The sequence below is a fragment of the Mustela lutreola genome, chromosome 17, assembly GCF_030435805.1.
Source record: "Mustela lutreola isolate mMusLut2 chromosome 17, mMusLut2.pri, whole genome shotgun sequence".
In the NCBI taxonomy this organism is placed as follows: domain Eukaryota; kingdom Metazoa; phylum Chordata; class Mammalia; order Carnivora; family Mustelidae; genus Mustela; species Mustela lutreola.
Genome location: NC_081306.1, coordinates 48,569,375 through 48,584,882, shown reverse-complemented (window position 1 = coordinate 48,584,882; position 15,508 = coordinate 48,569,375). Strand labels below are relative to the sequence as shown.

Below are 15,508 nucleotides of genomic sequence, written 5' to 3'. Positions count from 1 at the left end.
AGGCTCCCTCCCCAGCAAGGAGCCCGATGTGGGACTCGATCCCAGGATGCTGGGATCATGACCTGAGCCGAAGGCAGCTGCCCAACCAACTGAGCCACCCAGGCGTCCCGTCTTTCTTTCTTTTTAAAGTGGCTGTTTCGAGGTGTAAAAAATACCTTTTAACTACTCGGCCTTCAATGGTGCTATCCCAGTTTCTATATAAGACCCTTACCAATAGTATTCTTGGATTTCTTCTTTCCTCCCTTTGTCGTATTGTTGTCATAGATTTTACTTACACATACGATACAAATCCCACTATCTATTATTATTACTTTAGTTTTAAACAGTTAGTTGTCGTCAAAAAAATTTTCTTAAAGATTTATTTGACAGACAGAAATCACAAGTTGGCAGAGAGGCAGGCAGAGAGAGGGGGAAGCAGGCTCCTGCTGAGCAGAGAGCCCGATGTGGAGCTCGATCCCAGGACCCTGAGATCATGACCTGAGCCGAAGGCAGAGGCTTAACCCACTGAGCCACCCAGGTGCCCCTAAAAATTTTTTAAAATAAGAAAATGATTTTTATATTTGCCATTGCTGATGTTCTTTTTCTGGCTGCTGGGACATGAATTAATCCCAGTCATGTCTGCCTGGGGTGGTTCTGCCTGGTTCTGTATGCAGTCATTGGTAGTTTCTAATTTGCGCGCGCAGTGCTCAGTCGTAGACTTAGGGAACCCGCCGCGTGGCTATCTGGAATTTTTTCTTTGCCAGCCCGTCCTCTCATTTTGCCGTGTGGTTTCTAGGGACTTTGGCCTCCCTTAGCTCTAAATGCTCTTTCCCCAGTTCAGTGGTCTGCTAGACTGTTTGAGTCCCCTTGCCTCCCCCTGTGCTATGGCCTAAAAATTCTCCCTGCAGTGAGCTGGGGTGCTCGTAAGACTTACCACACTGTCGACTTCTCTCATGAGTTCCTCTCCCATCTGCCTCTTGACCAGTGTCTAAAAACCACAATTTCATCTATTTTTTCTGATGTTCTAGTTGTTAAGGCCATAGGGTAAACCCAATCCCAGTTACTCCATCGTGACTAAGATTGGAATTAATAGTTTGAGTGAGGGATTAAACTCTTAAGTATTAAAGAGCTTTTTCTAATCATACAAGGGTGTTTGGTTTTCCATATTGGTAAAAAATATTTCAGAAAGGATGTTGCCAGTTTTTGTTTTAAGTTAAATTGTACCTGATTTATTTACTTGCTTAAAAAGAAAAGTAGTACATTCAAATGTCTCCAAAATAAAAGGTGTGTGGTCCCTTACCCATCTGGTTTCCAGCCACTACCACCGTCATTCTCCCCATATGCAGACAACCTTCGTCATTAATTTCTTGTGTATCCTTATGTGCTTTTGTTTTCAGTGTAGACACGGGTATTTTCATGTACTGTGCTCTGTATTCTTAGTCACATGCTGTCCTTTTTATTTTTACTTGAGCGTTATTATACATAACTTATAACTTATAAAAGTTCTTATACAGAACTTTTTTTAGTATATTAAAAATATTTTATTTTTATTTATTTATTTAATTTATTTATTTTAAAACATATATAGTGTTCTATTTTATGGATTAAATCACAATTTATTTGGTCCCTTAGTGGTAGATATCTGTGTCATTTTTAGTCTTCTGCTGTTACAAGTAGTGCTGAAATGAGTAGCCTTGTACATACTTCATTTTGTATATGTGCAGTTACATCAGTAGGAAATTTCTGAGAAATGGAATTGTTGGGTCATAGGATAAATGTATTTTTAGTTTGATGGTGATTGCCACATTGCTCTCCATTGCACTTGGATCATTGTACATTCTCCCCTCCACAGTGTGAGAGCGCCCCCCCCTTCCTCAGCATCAGGTCTTGGTCTCTTCGTTAATTTTTAAAATGGCATCTCGTGTAGTTTAATTTGTTTCCTACATTTAAGGTCCATTTATGTTTCCTTTCTGTGCAGTTAGTATTCTCTACCCATTTTCCTGTTGAACTGTTAGATTTCTTCTCTCTTTCTTTTTTTTAAGATTGATTGATTTATTAGAGAGCACATGTGCGCAAGGGGCAGAGGGAGGAGGGAGAGAGACTTCTCAAGCAGGCTCCCTGCTGAGGGTGGAGCCTGACGTGGGGCTCGATCCCAGGAGCCCAGATCGTGGCCTGAGCTGAAGGCAGCCGCTTCACCCACTGCGCCCCCACGTGCCCCTTAACTAATCCAGTCTTCTCGTAAAACTTCAGTGACGCCGCGTCATTAAAATGTATCCCAGGTACTAAAGTTCAGAAAGTGGAATTATACAAAGTCACTGTGAGAAAGCAGGTAGTAAGTCGATTTCGGTACCTTCCAAAGGTACTTTGCTTTCATGGGGTATGAGGGAGTTTACTTCGTTAGAACTATTGAATTAGCCGAATTAGCGCAGTTCAAAGTCAGGAGGCTCAGAATGTGGTCAGAGATCAGGGGCTAGTTCACGCTGCCTGGTAGCACTGACCTCGATGGCAACGCTCCTATCTTTGTTCCGGAAAGGTCCCATTTTCCTGTCACTGTACTAATTTGAAGAGGTGAAGGAGTTGTATGGCGGTGGATTAGACGCGTGTTGTCTGTTCTGCTTGCGGCCTTTGCTGAACGTTCTGTCGTGTTCACTGCGCTACGCTGGGTGCATCCGTTCACTTTGAGCAGTCTGACTTGAAAACTGAATGGTGGGAAAATAATTGTTAGACTCCACGTCAACAGATTAGCCTGTTTGACAAGTAGAATGGATTTGGAAGAGTTACCATAAGTAATGTAACATTTTTTCCTACTGATTGTTATGTCATTCGCTGACTAGCTTTGTAAACTCATGCAGTCTTTGAGAGAGTTCAAGACAGTAGTGCTATTTCATATTTACAATTAAGTATGTAGATCAAAGCATGATGTATTTTGGTGATAAAATATTAGTAGAACCACTTTTATTTGAATGGAAATTTTATATACTTTTATCTGCTTGTACGTCCTAGTCTTAAAATAGATTTAGCTCACTTTAAGTGAGGTCGTCCAAATATTTAAACACAAAGTAATTTAAATTTAGGTTTCACTTTGACTAAGCATAATGTAAGCAATCTAAGTAACGTACTTAAAGTGATTTCATGCATGGGTCTTCTGTATAACGAAACTCATTCTGTTTAATTTTCCCGGCAGAAATTCAGGAAGCAAAAGCTCCCAGTCCTTCCATAAACCGGCAAACCAGCATTGAGACGGATAGAGTGTCTAAAGAGTTCATCGAATTTCTGAAGACCTTCCACAAGACAGGCCAAGAAATCTATAAGCAGACCAAGATGTTTTTGGAGACAATGCATTACAAAAGGGTAGGTTGAGAGTAACCACTTAGAGACATAGAGTTTTGGTTTTAGGAAAGGTCTTAGAGACGATCTAGTGTGACCTTGTCACTTTATACCTGGAAAAATCAAGACCCAGAGATGTTAAGTTACTTAGCGAAGAAATGTCACTGAGCCAAGTGAAAACCCAGCTCCTAGGCTAGTACTTTTCCACTGCAAGTCAGTGTGTTTGGGTCATCTTTGCATGGAAAGTCTGACATTGAAGCCACTTACATTGTGTACTTTAGTAATAAGCCTTCCTAACCGGTCACCTTGCAAGTAATACAGACGGCCAAGAGCAGAGTAACCTCGAACTCGAAGTGACAGTTGTTAGACCAAGTAGTACTCACGTCAGGGTGTTATGGTTTTGTTTGTCTTGTGTTTTGATACAAAATACTCTCTCTGCTCAAGTAGAGAAGGGAAAGCTAGAATTTAGATGTGGAAAGGGACCTTAGCAGATACCCCTTTATTTTATAGATGGGGAGATGAGAACCAGAGAAGGTAAGTGACTTGTCAAGGTTACACGGCCGCATATTCTGCCCGAGTCAGAGCTAGAACTCGTGCCTTCCACACGTGTGTCCCAACCCATAGTTTCTAAAGTGTAATGTCAGTTGCAGTAATTCGGAAGACTACTTGTAAAGGGACTCATTTTTTAAACAATGATCAGTTTGTTTGTAACATTCTTCACCCATTAAACTCAGAATTAGCATGAAAGGCACCTTCTGTGAAGTGAGGGGGTCTTGAGAAGAGAAAGGACGTAAAGAAAGCAGCGAGCTGGTAGGCAGCTTGGCTGTGTTCCAGCGTGGCCAGAATCACTAGGCTAATAAGCAGTCATCTTCTGCCAGAATATTTTTTAAATACCAAATTCAGTTAGTAAAGGAGAAAAGAAGCTTTTTTGTTGTTTGATGTGTAGTTACACTGAGAATAAGTAAGCAGACCCCCCCCCCCCCGTTTTTTTCTCGAAGTATTTGTAAGCAGATAGTAACATTTAAGGAAAGCACAGATCATTGATGTCTTGAGTTAGAAGCACTGATAGACTCTCAGTAGGGACACAGCAGAGCTCATGTGGTTACAACTTCAAGTTTTTAACCAGAGGTAAGAGCTGAGGCTTTGTGGTTCTTTATCCTTCTGCCCGCACGGTGTTCTTGGGACATCCTGCTCGCAGGCCTGTGCTACAGCATATACGGCATGCGCTGGGTGATGCTGGATGTCGGAGCCCACTCGATCGGCTCTTCTGAGCCAGTTTATTCATTCTTCTTTTGCTCAGACTGTAGTGTGCTCTCGTTCTGTAATAATTAGTTGACTTGTGACTCAGTGCACGAAAGTGGAACGGTAATTAAGTGGTGCAGATGCCATCTTGCCTGTTTTCAGGGTCACTGACCCCAGAGAGCTGGGCCGGGCCTCAGACTGCTTGCGTCTGAAGGGCCGTCTTGCAGCCTGTTCTGCGTGTCTGCACGAGCCCTGAGTGTGCTCTGGCTGAGTGGCCCAGGCTTACGTCACGCGTGTGCAGTATCTTGCACAACACCTCGCCTGCACCTGATAAGGAACAGGCGTTTGTTCAACTGAAATGTCCCAGGAGAAGCCCTTTTGCCTTTGGCTGCAGGCTACATGTCTTTTCAAGTAAATGAAACGGTTCTTGTACCGGAATGAACCAGTCTTAGCTAATTGGCTTCAGATTACTTCATCATTTAAGTTTCTTCAAAGACTTTGACTGGGTCCAGCTTGGGATGGTTGCGGAGAGGTAATGAAGTGCGTGTTAGTGGAGGTGCCCTCTGTGCTCCATTCACTGAAACTCCAAACCTTAACTTGGGCTTAGACTTAAGACTTGAAAAACCTTAACTTAATGTTATTCTCACCAAGTAGACTTTCCAGTCATGTTACTCTAATGACCTACACAATATGAAAACTCATTCTTGTATGTTTGAACCCACTCTGGTGACATTGCCATTAACTGGTAGGTTTTTTTTTAAAAAGATTTTATTTATTGATTTGAGGGAGTTACAGAGAGAGCACAAACGGGGAGGGGCGGAGGGAGAGAAGCAGACTCTGGGCCGCGAGCCCAGCTCAGGGCTTGGTCCCAGGACCTGAGATCATGACCTGAGCCGAAATCAAGAATCAGCTGCTTCAAGGGAGCCACCCAGGCACCCCAACTGGTAATTCTTTCTACTGTGTCCCACAGTTGTAGTCTTCCCAGCATTTCTGAGGTCCACAACAGTGAGCCAGTCTTGCCCATATCTTCTACTACATGAGTGTTTTCTCCAGTCCTGGAGTAAGCCCATGGCGAGCGGCCTTTTCCACGTATGGATCAAGTCTAGAAAACCAAATATTTACAGAATAGCATTAAAAGGATTGGGGTTTTTTCCCCAGCCATTTTATCTTTGTCATAAGACACCTTATCTGTAGCCAGACTTTTTTGTTTTCTTAATTTCCTCATTCCAAAGGGTGTCTTTCTGGGCTGCAATCTCATTCGGGTCCTGCGTGGTTTTTCATGCCCAGTGCACTAACGCAGCATGGCGCGTCCCTGTCCCAAAGATGCTGCTGTTTGCTAAGACTCTTCGGAAGCTCGTTTATTTTGCCATTTTTCCTTTTCCATTAATCTTATTAGTTATTTAATATTAATACATGTATTTCTTATAGTTCATTTTCGTGTTCTTTAGAATAAGAGAGTTGTGTTTATTGCAAACTGGATAGGCAGCTCCATCATTAACACAAAGTTCATTTATATTTATGTTATTATGAAACACTTTTCTTTTTATTTATTTTTTTTTTTTTAAGATTTTATTTATTTATTTGTCAGAGAGAGAGGGGGAGAGAGCGAGCACAGGCAGACAGAATGGCAGGCAGAGACAGAGGGAGAAGCAGGCTCCCTGCTGAGCAAGGAGCCCGATGTGGAACTTGATCCCAGGACGCTGGCATCATGACCTGAATCAAAGGCAGCTGCTTAACCAACTGAGCCACCCAGGCGTCCCTCAAACACTTTTCTTAGAACTCATCTTAGCAAGAATTTGAATTTTACTGAGAAGATGGCTGACAGGGGTGGCGTATGCAGAAGAAGCTAAGAAGAATTTGCAGGGTTTCGTTTTTTTAAACTTCTTATCATTACAAAAATAACTAGAATTTAAGAGTCTCACTGTAAGAACAAAGCTTTAAATAGGCCTAAGAGTAGCCACAGATTCCAGGATGTATATGGTCACCAAAGAAATGAAGGGTGTATAGGTTTCTTTTGTTCTTTGGCAAAACCTTATGTGCCCAGGGTAATTTAAAATATTATAGAGACCCAACCAGATGTTAAGCTTTTCTGTCATAATTAGAAAATCCTAATTTTTTTTTAACTTAATGAGATCCTTGCCAAAAGTGAAGACCTTTTTCCCCACAGGTTTATTTATATGAAAACATTTTCAAAACACACACAAAACAGACTGCAATTAAATAAAAAAGATACTTTTGCTGCTCAAATTGTTTAAATCCTGCCCTTGTTAATTATTAATAAAGCCTTTAATAATAAAGTCTCCCCTGTTCTGAAAGCATAGCTTGTATTACCCTCGACTTCCTGAAAACACATGCCCTTTAATTTACTGGATATTGAATTATAGCTCTTTAATAAGTGAATTTTGTGGGTTTCTCAGTGCAGTTTTTTAAAAGATTTATTTATTTTTTAGAGAGAGGGAAAGAGAGCAAGGGAAGGGGCCAAAGAGGGAAAGAGAAACGGAAGCACGCTCTGTGCTGAGTCCAGAGCCTGACACGGGGCTCACGACCCTGAGATCATGACCTGAAACCAGAGCCGGAGTCGGAGGCTTAACCAGCCGCACCACCCACGCATCCCTCTCTGTGCAGTTTTTAAAAGACATCTCTGCTAGCAGTCATTCAGATGTGAGTTTCCCTACTACAGAAGCAGTCAGACGCAGTGGAAGACTTTTTACCACTTCCATTGTTTGTTCCCTGCCGTTCTTTCTACAAAATTCTGGTGCTGTTATATCCATGAATTTAAAATTTCTCCCATATTAATTCTCTTGAAAAACTGTTTTTCTAAACCTGAGAAAGGAGAAAAAGAGTTTAAAATGTGGCTATATCTTCATTTGCGTTCTCTTTCTCAGAAGAAATAGAGAGATAGATGTCCTTCTGTGCCTTAAAATGTCCTCACTATTCTAAACCATATGTATGTGCGAGTTTTCCCTGCTGTGCAGTTACTGCTGAGAGAGCAGAGTATGTGTCCGAGACAGAGAAACTTTAATTAACAAAATGGGCTTTAAACGTGGTAAGAAAACTGGGGAACAGGGATGGGGGAGTAACCCCAGGACACATTTCAGGATTAGGAGCACAAAGGATGAGAAGTAAGGACAAGCGACGGGAAAGCGTCTGAGCTGGTACAGTCTGTAGATCATAAGAACTAAAAATAGATAAAAGGTCGAGTTGCTAACTATGTGAAAGTGGTGAATGAATAAAATAAAAACATACATAGAATACAATGACATGTAAGAGATTTTTTTTTTTTTAAAGAGATCACAAGTAGGCAGAGAAGGAGGGGGGAGGGGGAAGCAGGCACCCTGCGGAACAGAGAACCCAATGCGAGGCTCGATCCCAGGACCCTGAGATCATGACCTGAGCTGAAGGCAGAGGCTCAACACCCCCGAGCCACCCAGGCGCCCCTGTAAGAGAAAATTGAAAACATTGTGGAGTCGAACCATGATGACTCGGTCGGTGGGTCTGGCAAGACAGGCTCCAGCTTTGGCATCGCCTCTCAGACCTCTCCTGTTGTGCAGTGGCCGGAATGGAAGGGAGAACATGGGTGGACATGAAACAGAAGAGAGATGCTTTCTCTATGGAGAAGATGCTCCTGGAAGAGAAGGTCACGTTAGAAGAGCGACTAAAAGAACCTGTGGAAGCGTAACAGCGAGGCTTGGCAGATACAAGAACTTGTTGCAGAGGAGTAGAAACACATCACAGTGTTTCTAGTAGAAGTGAGTGCTGGTAGTAACTGGAAGAGTCCATGTAATTTGCTCTAAGCGTTGAGATTCGGTACTTAGGAATGTAGCCATGTCTCAGGCACCTAAGTAGAGGAAAAGAGCAAAAACAGTCTGTTGTGGACGTTTGTAAATGGAAAGAAAGCAAAATCTCAGCGTCATGGAGGAAGAACATTATTGTTAAAATGCGAAGGGAATCCCCCATATCTTAAAAATAAAATGAGATTTACAGTTTTAGTAGTGAAGAGGTCTCCTCCGACAGACTCCGTATTGATAGTCCTTCTGTGGACTGAAACCCGCTCTGCTGACTGACGGGATTTGAGGAGGTTTACGGAATGATTTGAAGTAAGAGTCAGAGAAGAGACCCATAATTCGATGGTATTTAGAATTCATGGACATGTTCTTCGTGGAGCTGCTGCTGCTGATTACCCACATGGACGTCCAGGCCTAGTAGTAAAATTCGCTCTCTGAAGAGGTAATACCAGGGGACTTAAAAATTGTTTGGTCCATGGATATATTCGTCTGGTGATCTAAGGCTTAGAGAATTTACCGTACAAATCTTATCGACTGACTCAGTGAGGGCTGATAGGAAACAGAAGCTCGAAGTCTTATGGGAAGTAGAGGCACAGAGAGGAAGGCCATGTACGGACAGACTCGGCGTGTCTGAGCGTGTCCCCAGTCGTGCCTCCACAGGGACGAGTGGCAGTGGATCTGCGGGAGTTTACACCCAGGGCGTGAGGAGACATTTTCCTGTGGGCATTGCTTGTCCCGTCACTCCGCACTCCCGCGGGGGGCAGTGCGGAACACGAATACTTACTGCTCTGCCCGTGCCTGTTGAGAGAAGATGGTAGAAGGTAGAAGGAATGAGACAAGTCAGAGATTCACCACATGCGCCATGGCACTTGGTCATTCTGGCTTACAATTTTCGTAGAATATTGTAATTACTTACTTGCATTCAGTCTTCCCATTCAGGTTGAGTGCTCTTGGAGCATTTTATTTATTTTTTTATGTTTGGTGCAGTGGCTGGCAATTCCAGTCATGCAGCAGATGCTTTCAGAGTGGATGCAAATACACTTTTCATGGAATTCAGGAAAATCCAGGTGTACTAATAGGGGCATAAAATTAGCCACATGACAAGATAAATTCATAAAATTCAGTTGCAATATGACATGCCAGTGATAAAAGCTAAAGAACTGAGCACAGTACTAAAAAATAGTTACTTTTAAAGATACTAGCAATGAATGGCATTAAATGTTAATAGCACTCTAATAAGGAAAGTTCGTACCTCATTCAAAGAATTAAAAGACTGAGGATTGTAAGAAAACTTGAAATTATGTTGTTACATTTATTCTAGAAACAAAAAACATATATTCTTTTTGTGAGGTGGGGTGGGGAGCATGAATTTGGTGGAAGAGATTTCTAAATCTGGCCAACTTTCCTAAAATGAAAGACATCACAAGTGGGTGAGATTTTGATTAAAAAATTAAAATATAGGACAGCGAAATAAACCAGGGATTCCAGAAATAAATTCGGTTTCTCAGGAGCCAGTTACGTGACAGCTGGGGTAGCGAGGGGCAGTGTGGCTTCACCACCTGCCGCCGACGAAGACGGGGTCTGTATGTCAGTGACATCCTGTGTTTCGTGCTCTGCGCCCACACCTCCTCCAAAGAGTTAAACATGAGAAAACTTAGAAGTAAATTAACAAAGTAGATTAGGATATTTATTTCAACTGTAGGTACTTACTTCTGTGGAGAAATTTGGAACAGTCCCCCCCACCCCCCCAAGAAGGTAAAATGTATTTTTTTAAGTTAACATATAATGTAGTGTTTGCCGCAGGGTACAGGTCTGTGAATCATCAGGTTTACACACTTCACAGCACTCACCATAGCACAGGCCCTCCCCAGTGTCCGCAACCCCACCCCCCTCCCTCCCCCCCAACCCTCAGTTTGCTTTGTGAGATGAAGAGTCTCTCATGGTTTGTCTCCCTCCCGACCCCATCTTGTTTCATTTCCCCTCCCTACCCCCTGCCCTGCCTCCCAGATTCCTCATATCTGAGTAGAACAGTTTTCAAGGTGCAGCTGAACTGTTAAAGAATTATTCTTTTTTTTTTTTTTTTTTTTTTAAAGATTTTATTTATTTATTTGACAGAGAGAGATCACAAGTAGGCAGAGAGGCAGGCAGAGAGAGAGGAGGAAGCAGGCTCCCTGCTGAGCAGAGAGCTCGATGCGGGACTCGATCCCAGGACCCCGAGATCATGACCTGAGCCGAAGGCAGCGGCTTAACCCACTGAGCCACCCAGGCGCCCTAAAGAATTATTCTTAAGGACCAGTTAAAAGGTTTAGTGGCATTAACTTTTTTGAAAGCTGTGTAATGAAAAGTAAAAGATAAAATGGAAAGTAGCACTGGGAAATTGTGGTGAATATAAAGAAAAGCTTAAGATTTTAAAATGTGTGGGACGCCTGGGTGGCTCAGTTGGTTAAGCAGCTGCCTTCGGCTCAGGTCATGATCCCAGCGTCCTGGGATCGAGTCCCACATCGGGCTCCTTGCTCCGCAGGGAGCCTGCTTCTCCCTCTGACTCTGCCTTCCACTCTGCCTGTGCTCGCTCTCGCTCGCTCTCTCTCTGACAAATAAATAAAATCTTTAAAAAAAAAAAAAAAAAAAAAAAAAAAGATTTTAAAATGTGTAAAATTTACTTACTACTAAGTTCTCACTAGACAAGGGATCGATCTTAATTCAACCAGGTCGCTCTTACGTAAATAACTAGTTAAGAAAGCAACAGGACTTGCTTGTCCGAGACCTCCGCAAGCCCTGTGAGACCCTCAGAGTTACTCTGACTGAGGAGATGAGGGACACCTTCTTAGAAGAGGGAAGTGTGAACAGAGCCTTCCCTGGGCAGCTCTTGGAAAACGGAGAGCAACAGAAGTGCGTCAGGAAGAGAATGACTTTGTGGTGCTCCAGATGCGGGCAGCTAAAGCAGAGCCTTAGGACCCGGGCTCCCCAGCAGAGGAAGCAGGGCGGTTGGGGGGGGCGGTGCTGGTCGCAGACTGAGGCACCATCCCGGACGGATGGACAGATGGACGCCCTTGGTGCTCTGCTTCTGATCTGATTGTCGTGCCCCGGTCTGAATCCGAGGTGACCAGTGGGCGTGGTGTGTAGGACAGATTGGAAAGTGAGGTCAGGGTTGGGGAGAGCAGCTCTGCTCGAGATGAGGGGTGACGAGAGCCCAAACCAGGCAAAAATGGGGACAGACATTGTAAAGGCAGCAGGGGATGGTCTGGACCCCACGGCATACTTTGGGATTTTTTTTTTTTTTTTTAAGATTTTATTTGACAGACAGAGATCACAAGTAGGCAGAGAGGCAGGCAGAGAGAGAGGAGGAAGCAGGCTTCCCTGCCGAGCAGAGAGCCCGATGCAGGGCTCGATCCCAGGACCCTGAGATCATGACCTGAGCTGAAGACAGAGGCTAAACACTGAGCCACCCAGGCGCCCCATACGTTGGGATTTAAGCTGGGGCAGCCGGGTCTGCGCGCTCTCCCCAGAGCTTCTCCCCAAGCCCTCGCTGGTTGCTTTCCCCGCCCTGCACGCGGCTGTCCAAGACTCAGCCCTGTGGGATTTGTCCCGGGCCACAGTCGTGCCCTTCTGCAGTGACTTCTTTAAGAAAAGCCTTGGGAGAAATTTCTGGGTTTGGTGTTAGAATTTCATCTGAAGAGTTAGTTTACTTTTACATTTCGGACCCCCAGTTACGGGACCGTTTTTGTCTTAGTGATGGTTGCTAGACCTTGTTGGAGGCCGGTGCCTGGGCTGACTCTACCTCCGTATCTAAAAGGACCGTGCTTCTCTGTTGCTCCCAGCTCGGTCCTCTGGTCTCGCCGTGTTTTGTTTTCATCTAGTTAATTGTGCTGAACTGTGTTGGCATTTTGTGTAGATCGTACTCTTTAGGAGAAAATAGGGAATAAATACACATATTGTATGTATATAACCAGTAAACCCAAAGGGTTATGAAGCTCAGTGGCGTAGAGGCTGTAGAGAAATCAATACTCGTGTGGCTAACGGCCGGACACTGGCGTTTCCGAGGATCTCATCTAGCAGCAGATACTGAGAGCCATAAAGTTCATATTTACTAAACTCTTAGTGTCACTCTTGAACATGCATCACCAAGAAATAACCCCAGAGAGATAGTCTACTTATGCTGCAGTACATGGTCATGAGAAAGAGAAGGAACTCGGAGGCACAGGGTAGATCGGTTCAGTAATTCACCTAACACAAGGGGTGTGAGAAGGCCCCCAGAAAGGACTATGTGGACCCGATAAATCGAAATGTACATAAATGTGTATATTATCAAGGATGTGCATTATACCCATGTAAGAAAAATGTACTTATCTGTGAATACATATTATGTACACACACACACAGAAGTATGAGGTCATGGGAGTTGTAAGTATTGGGGTTTTCTCCTCTGCAGAGTTGGTATAATTGGTAGGTACTTTTGAGATTACATCAGTTATGGAGTGGGTTCTGGAAACTTCGTAAAATTGAGAGCTTTACGCATGATCTTTCTTGAGCTACCAACAGCCTCTTTGTCCCTTTTTTTTCAGGATCTAAGCATTGAGGAACAGTCAGAGTGTACTCAAGATTTTTACCAAAATGTGGCTGAAAGAATGCAGACTCGTGGAAAAGGTAATGCTCTGTTCGCCAGCTGTAAAGGGATTGCTGGTAATTGTACAGAGTCTGACTGCTCTGTTAGAGCTTTCTCTCTTTCTGATGGCCTGACTGGTTTGCCAACTCCGTCCTGTAAACAGCTCCACCGACATGCTGGTGGCTGGTCTTGTCCTGAGAGGGCCTTTGAATGCCACCAGTGTCACTCCAAAGTGATCACAGCAGTTGGGTAGTTTATTAAACATTGTTTAATCATCCTGTTGGGGTAGGGGTAGAGTCCGTTAAAACCCCGAAGGACGCTTCTACACGAAATGCCCATCTTGGAATCACCATTTTGGTGAGTCATTTTTCATGGTGATACATTCCTCAGATGGCTGGAGGGATGGAAAAAATTTGAGAATCGCTGACTTAGAGCTTAGATTTTTATTTTATTTATTTTTTTGTGAATATTTTAGAGCTTAGGTTTTTAGTACATTTTCTTTTTTTTTTTTTTTTAAAGATTTTATTTATTTATTTGACAGACAGAGATCACAAGTAGGCAGAGAGGCAGGCAGAGAGAGAGAGAGGAGGAAGCAGGCTCCCTGCTGAGCAGAGAGCCCGATGCGGGACTGGATCCCAGGACCCTGAGATCATGACCCGAGCCGAAGGCAGCGGCCCAACCCACTGAGCCACCCAGGCGCCCTTAGTACATTTTCTTGAATTTGTCTTCCATTGGTGTTGGGTTTTAGGATATACGTAGCATGTCTGTCTGTCTGAGAAATAAGCCCCACTGCGCATCTCTAAGAGCTCTCCAAGGTTGTACAGTAAACCTCAGGAAAGTGGAAGTTCGCTTTCTGCCGCACAGGGAAAGGGAAGGCTGTGAAGACCTCTATTCCTTTCACCCGTCGCCCTTCCCTTGAGCTTGTATGTCCGTTTGGATATTCCAGTGCCTCCCGAAAGAGTTGAGAAGATAATGGATCAGATCGAAAAGTACATCATGACTCGTCTCTATAAGTACGTGTTCTGTCCAGAGACCACCGACGACGAGAAGAAGGATCTCGCTATTCAGAAGAGGATCAGGTAGCCGGTTGCTTCCTTTGTCTTGTACGTACTGCCTGCCAGCAGGGGACACACTTGGATTTCAGAACAGGATCAGGTAGCCAGTTGTTTCCTTTGTCTCGTACTTACTGCCTGCCAGCAGGGGGACACACTTGGATTTCAGGCCTTGACAGTGACCAACAGCCAAGGTACCCACCATCCGTAGCATCTCCGCAGCTTCGGGGTGTCAGAGGAAAAGCAGCCGGTAGACTGTAGGACGGAACACCCGAAAACACGTGCTTGCTTATCCGTCTGACTCCCAGCAGCTGTAGAAAGGAAGCAGATCTGATGTTTCAGATTGTTTCAGATCTCCAGAATTTCCAAGGAACGGGGGGGGAAATGTCATTCTTTTCTCATTTCATTATACTGTCTTGTCAGGCAAGAAGCTGTGAGTATCCACACGAAGGCGGTAGGCGTCATTGTTCCTCCTCCCTGTCACTCATTATTTAGCTGTTCTTCTGATCACAACTTGCGCTCACACTGGGTTGACGACACTCCCCAAAGCGCTCCGTCTTCTCTGGCGGCACAGTGAGCCCCAGGGCTCTGTATTACCAGTGGCAGTGAAACCTGTAGGAAATAGGCCATCAGATGTGGGAATGGGTCCAAGACTGGTCGTGCTAAGGTGCTTCTGGAGGAGGGGGTCTTGGAATCCAAGGAGGGTTCCTTGACAGTGGGGCTGCTAAGTGGTAGACTATCTTGATGTGTCACGGCAGAAGCAAGGAGTTGGTGTTAGGAAGGTGGCACGTGGAGCCCTAAGGCACTAGGTGGGCCTTGGACTAACGAGTGGGGTGGGAGCATCCGTCAGTCGGAATCCCTGCCGTGAAGATGGGGAGACCAGAAAACTCAGGGATCCCAAAGGGGGCGACTCATGCTTGGTGACCTTTCTTCACTTGTTCTGCTCTGCCTCCAGAGTTGAGGATAGAGCCCCAGTGACATTACGGTCATTGACGATGGAGAGAGGGAGCGGCGGGTTCTTCTCAGATCTTCAGTCTCGGATCACTTCTGCTTTTCCTGTGATGAGAGAAGCCTCATTTGAGGGTTCTGGTCACTTCGTCTGAGCTCCTGCTATGTTCAGGGGCAACGTCAGAGCTCCTGATATGCTCGGGCCTAGGATTGCCTTGTTAGTCCGTGGTGCCCCAATATTTTCCCTTAACTGAAGGAAATAACAAGACAAATGACTGTGGTCCATTCTTGGAATTTTTTTTTTTATTGTCTCTCCCTCTTTGTAGAGCCCTGCACTGGGTCACACCTCAGATGCTTTGTGTCCCTGTTAATGAAGAAATTTCAGAAGTGTCTGATATGGTGGTGAAAGCAATCACAGGTCAGTGACACAGAGAGCTTTTCCGTCTGGATGTTTACCCCTTGAAGCTGACGTAAATCCATACAAGACCGCGAAGTGTTTCTAAAATGTAGACTGCCAGAGACATACTGAAATGTGGTAAAAGCCGCTTGTAAGTGTGCTAGTTTTATGAGTT

The 15,508-nt window shown here is 44.3% G+C and overlaps 1 protein-coding gene across 4 annotated transcripts in view; it reads left to right on the top strand.

The window, feature by feature from the left end:
* RABGEF1 (RAB guanine nucleotide exchange factor 1) overlaps nucleotides 1–15,508 on the top strand; it is a 50,568-nt gene that overhangs the window by 25,747 nt on the left and 9,313 nt on the right. For 3 of the 4 annotated variants that reach the window (XM_059155250.1, XM_059155251.1, XM_059155252.1), the window contains exons 4-7: nucleotides 3,161–3,330; nucleotides 12,896–12,977; nucleotides 13,883–14,015; nucleotides 15,263–15,354. In XM_059155250.1, the coding sequence (XP_059011233.1) occupies nucleotides 3,161–3,330; nucleotides 12,896–12,977; nucleotides 13,883–14,015; nucleotides 15,263–15,354 (477 nt within the window). The remainder of the gene's footprint in view (nucleotides 1–3,160; nucleotides 3,331–12,895; nucleotides 12,978–13,882; nucleotides 14,016–15,262; nucleotides 15,355–15,508) is intronic. The other variant, XM_059155253.1, reaches the window with a different exon arrangement.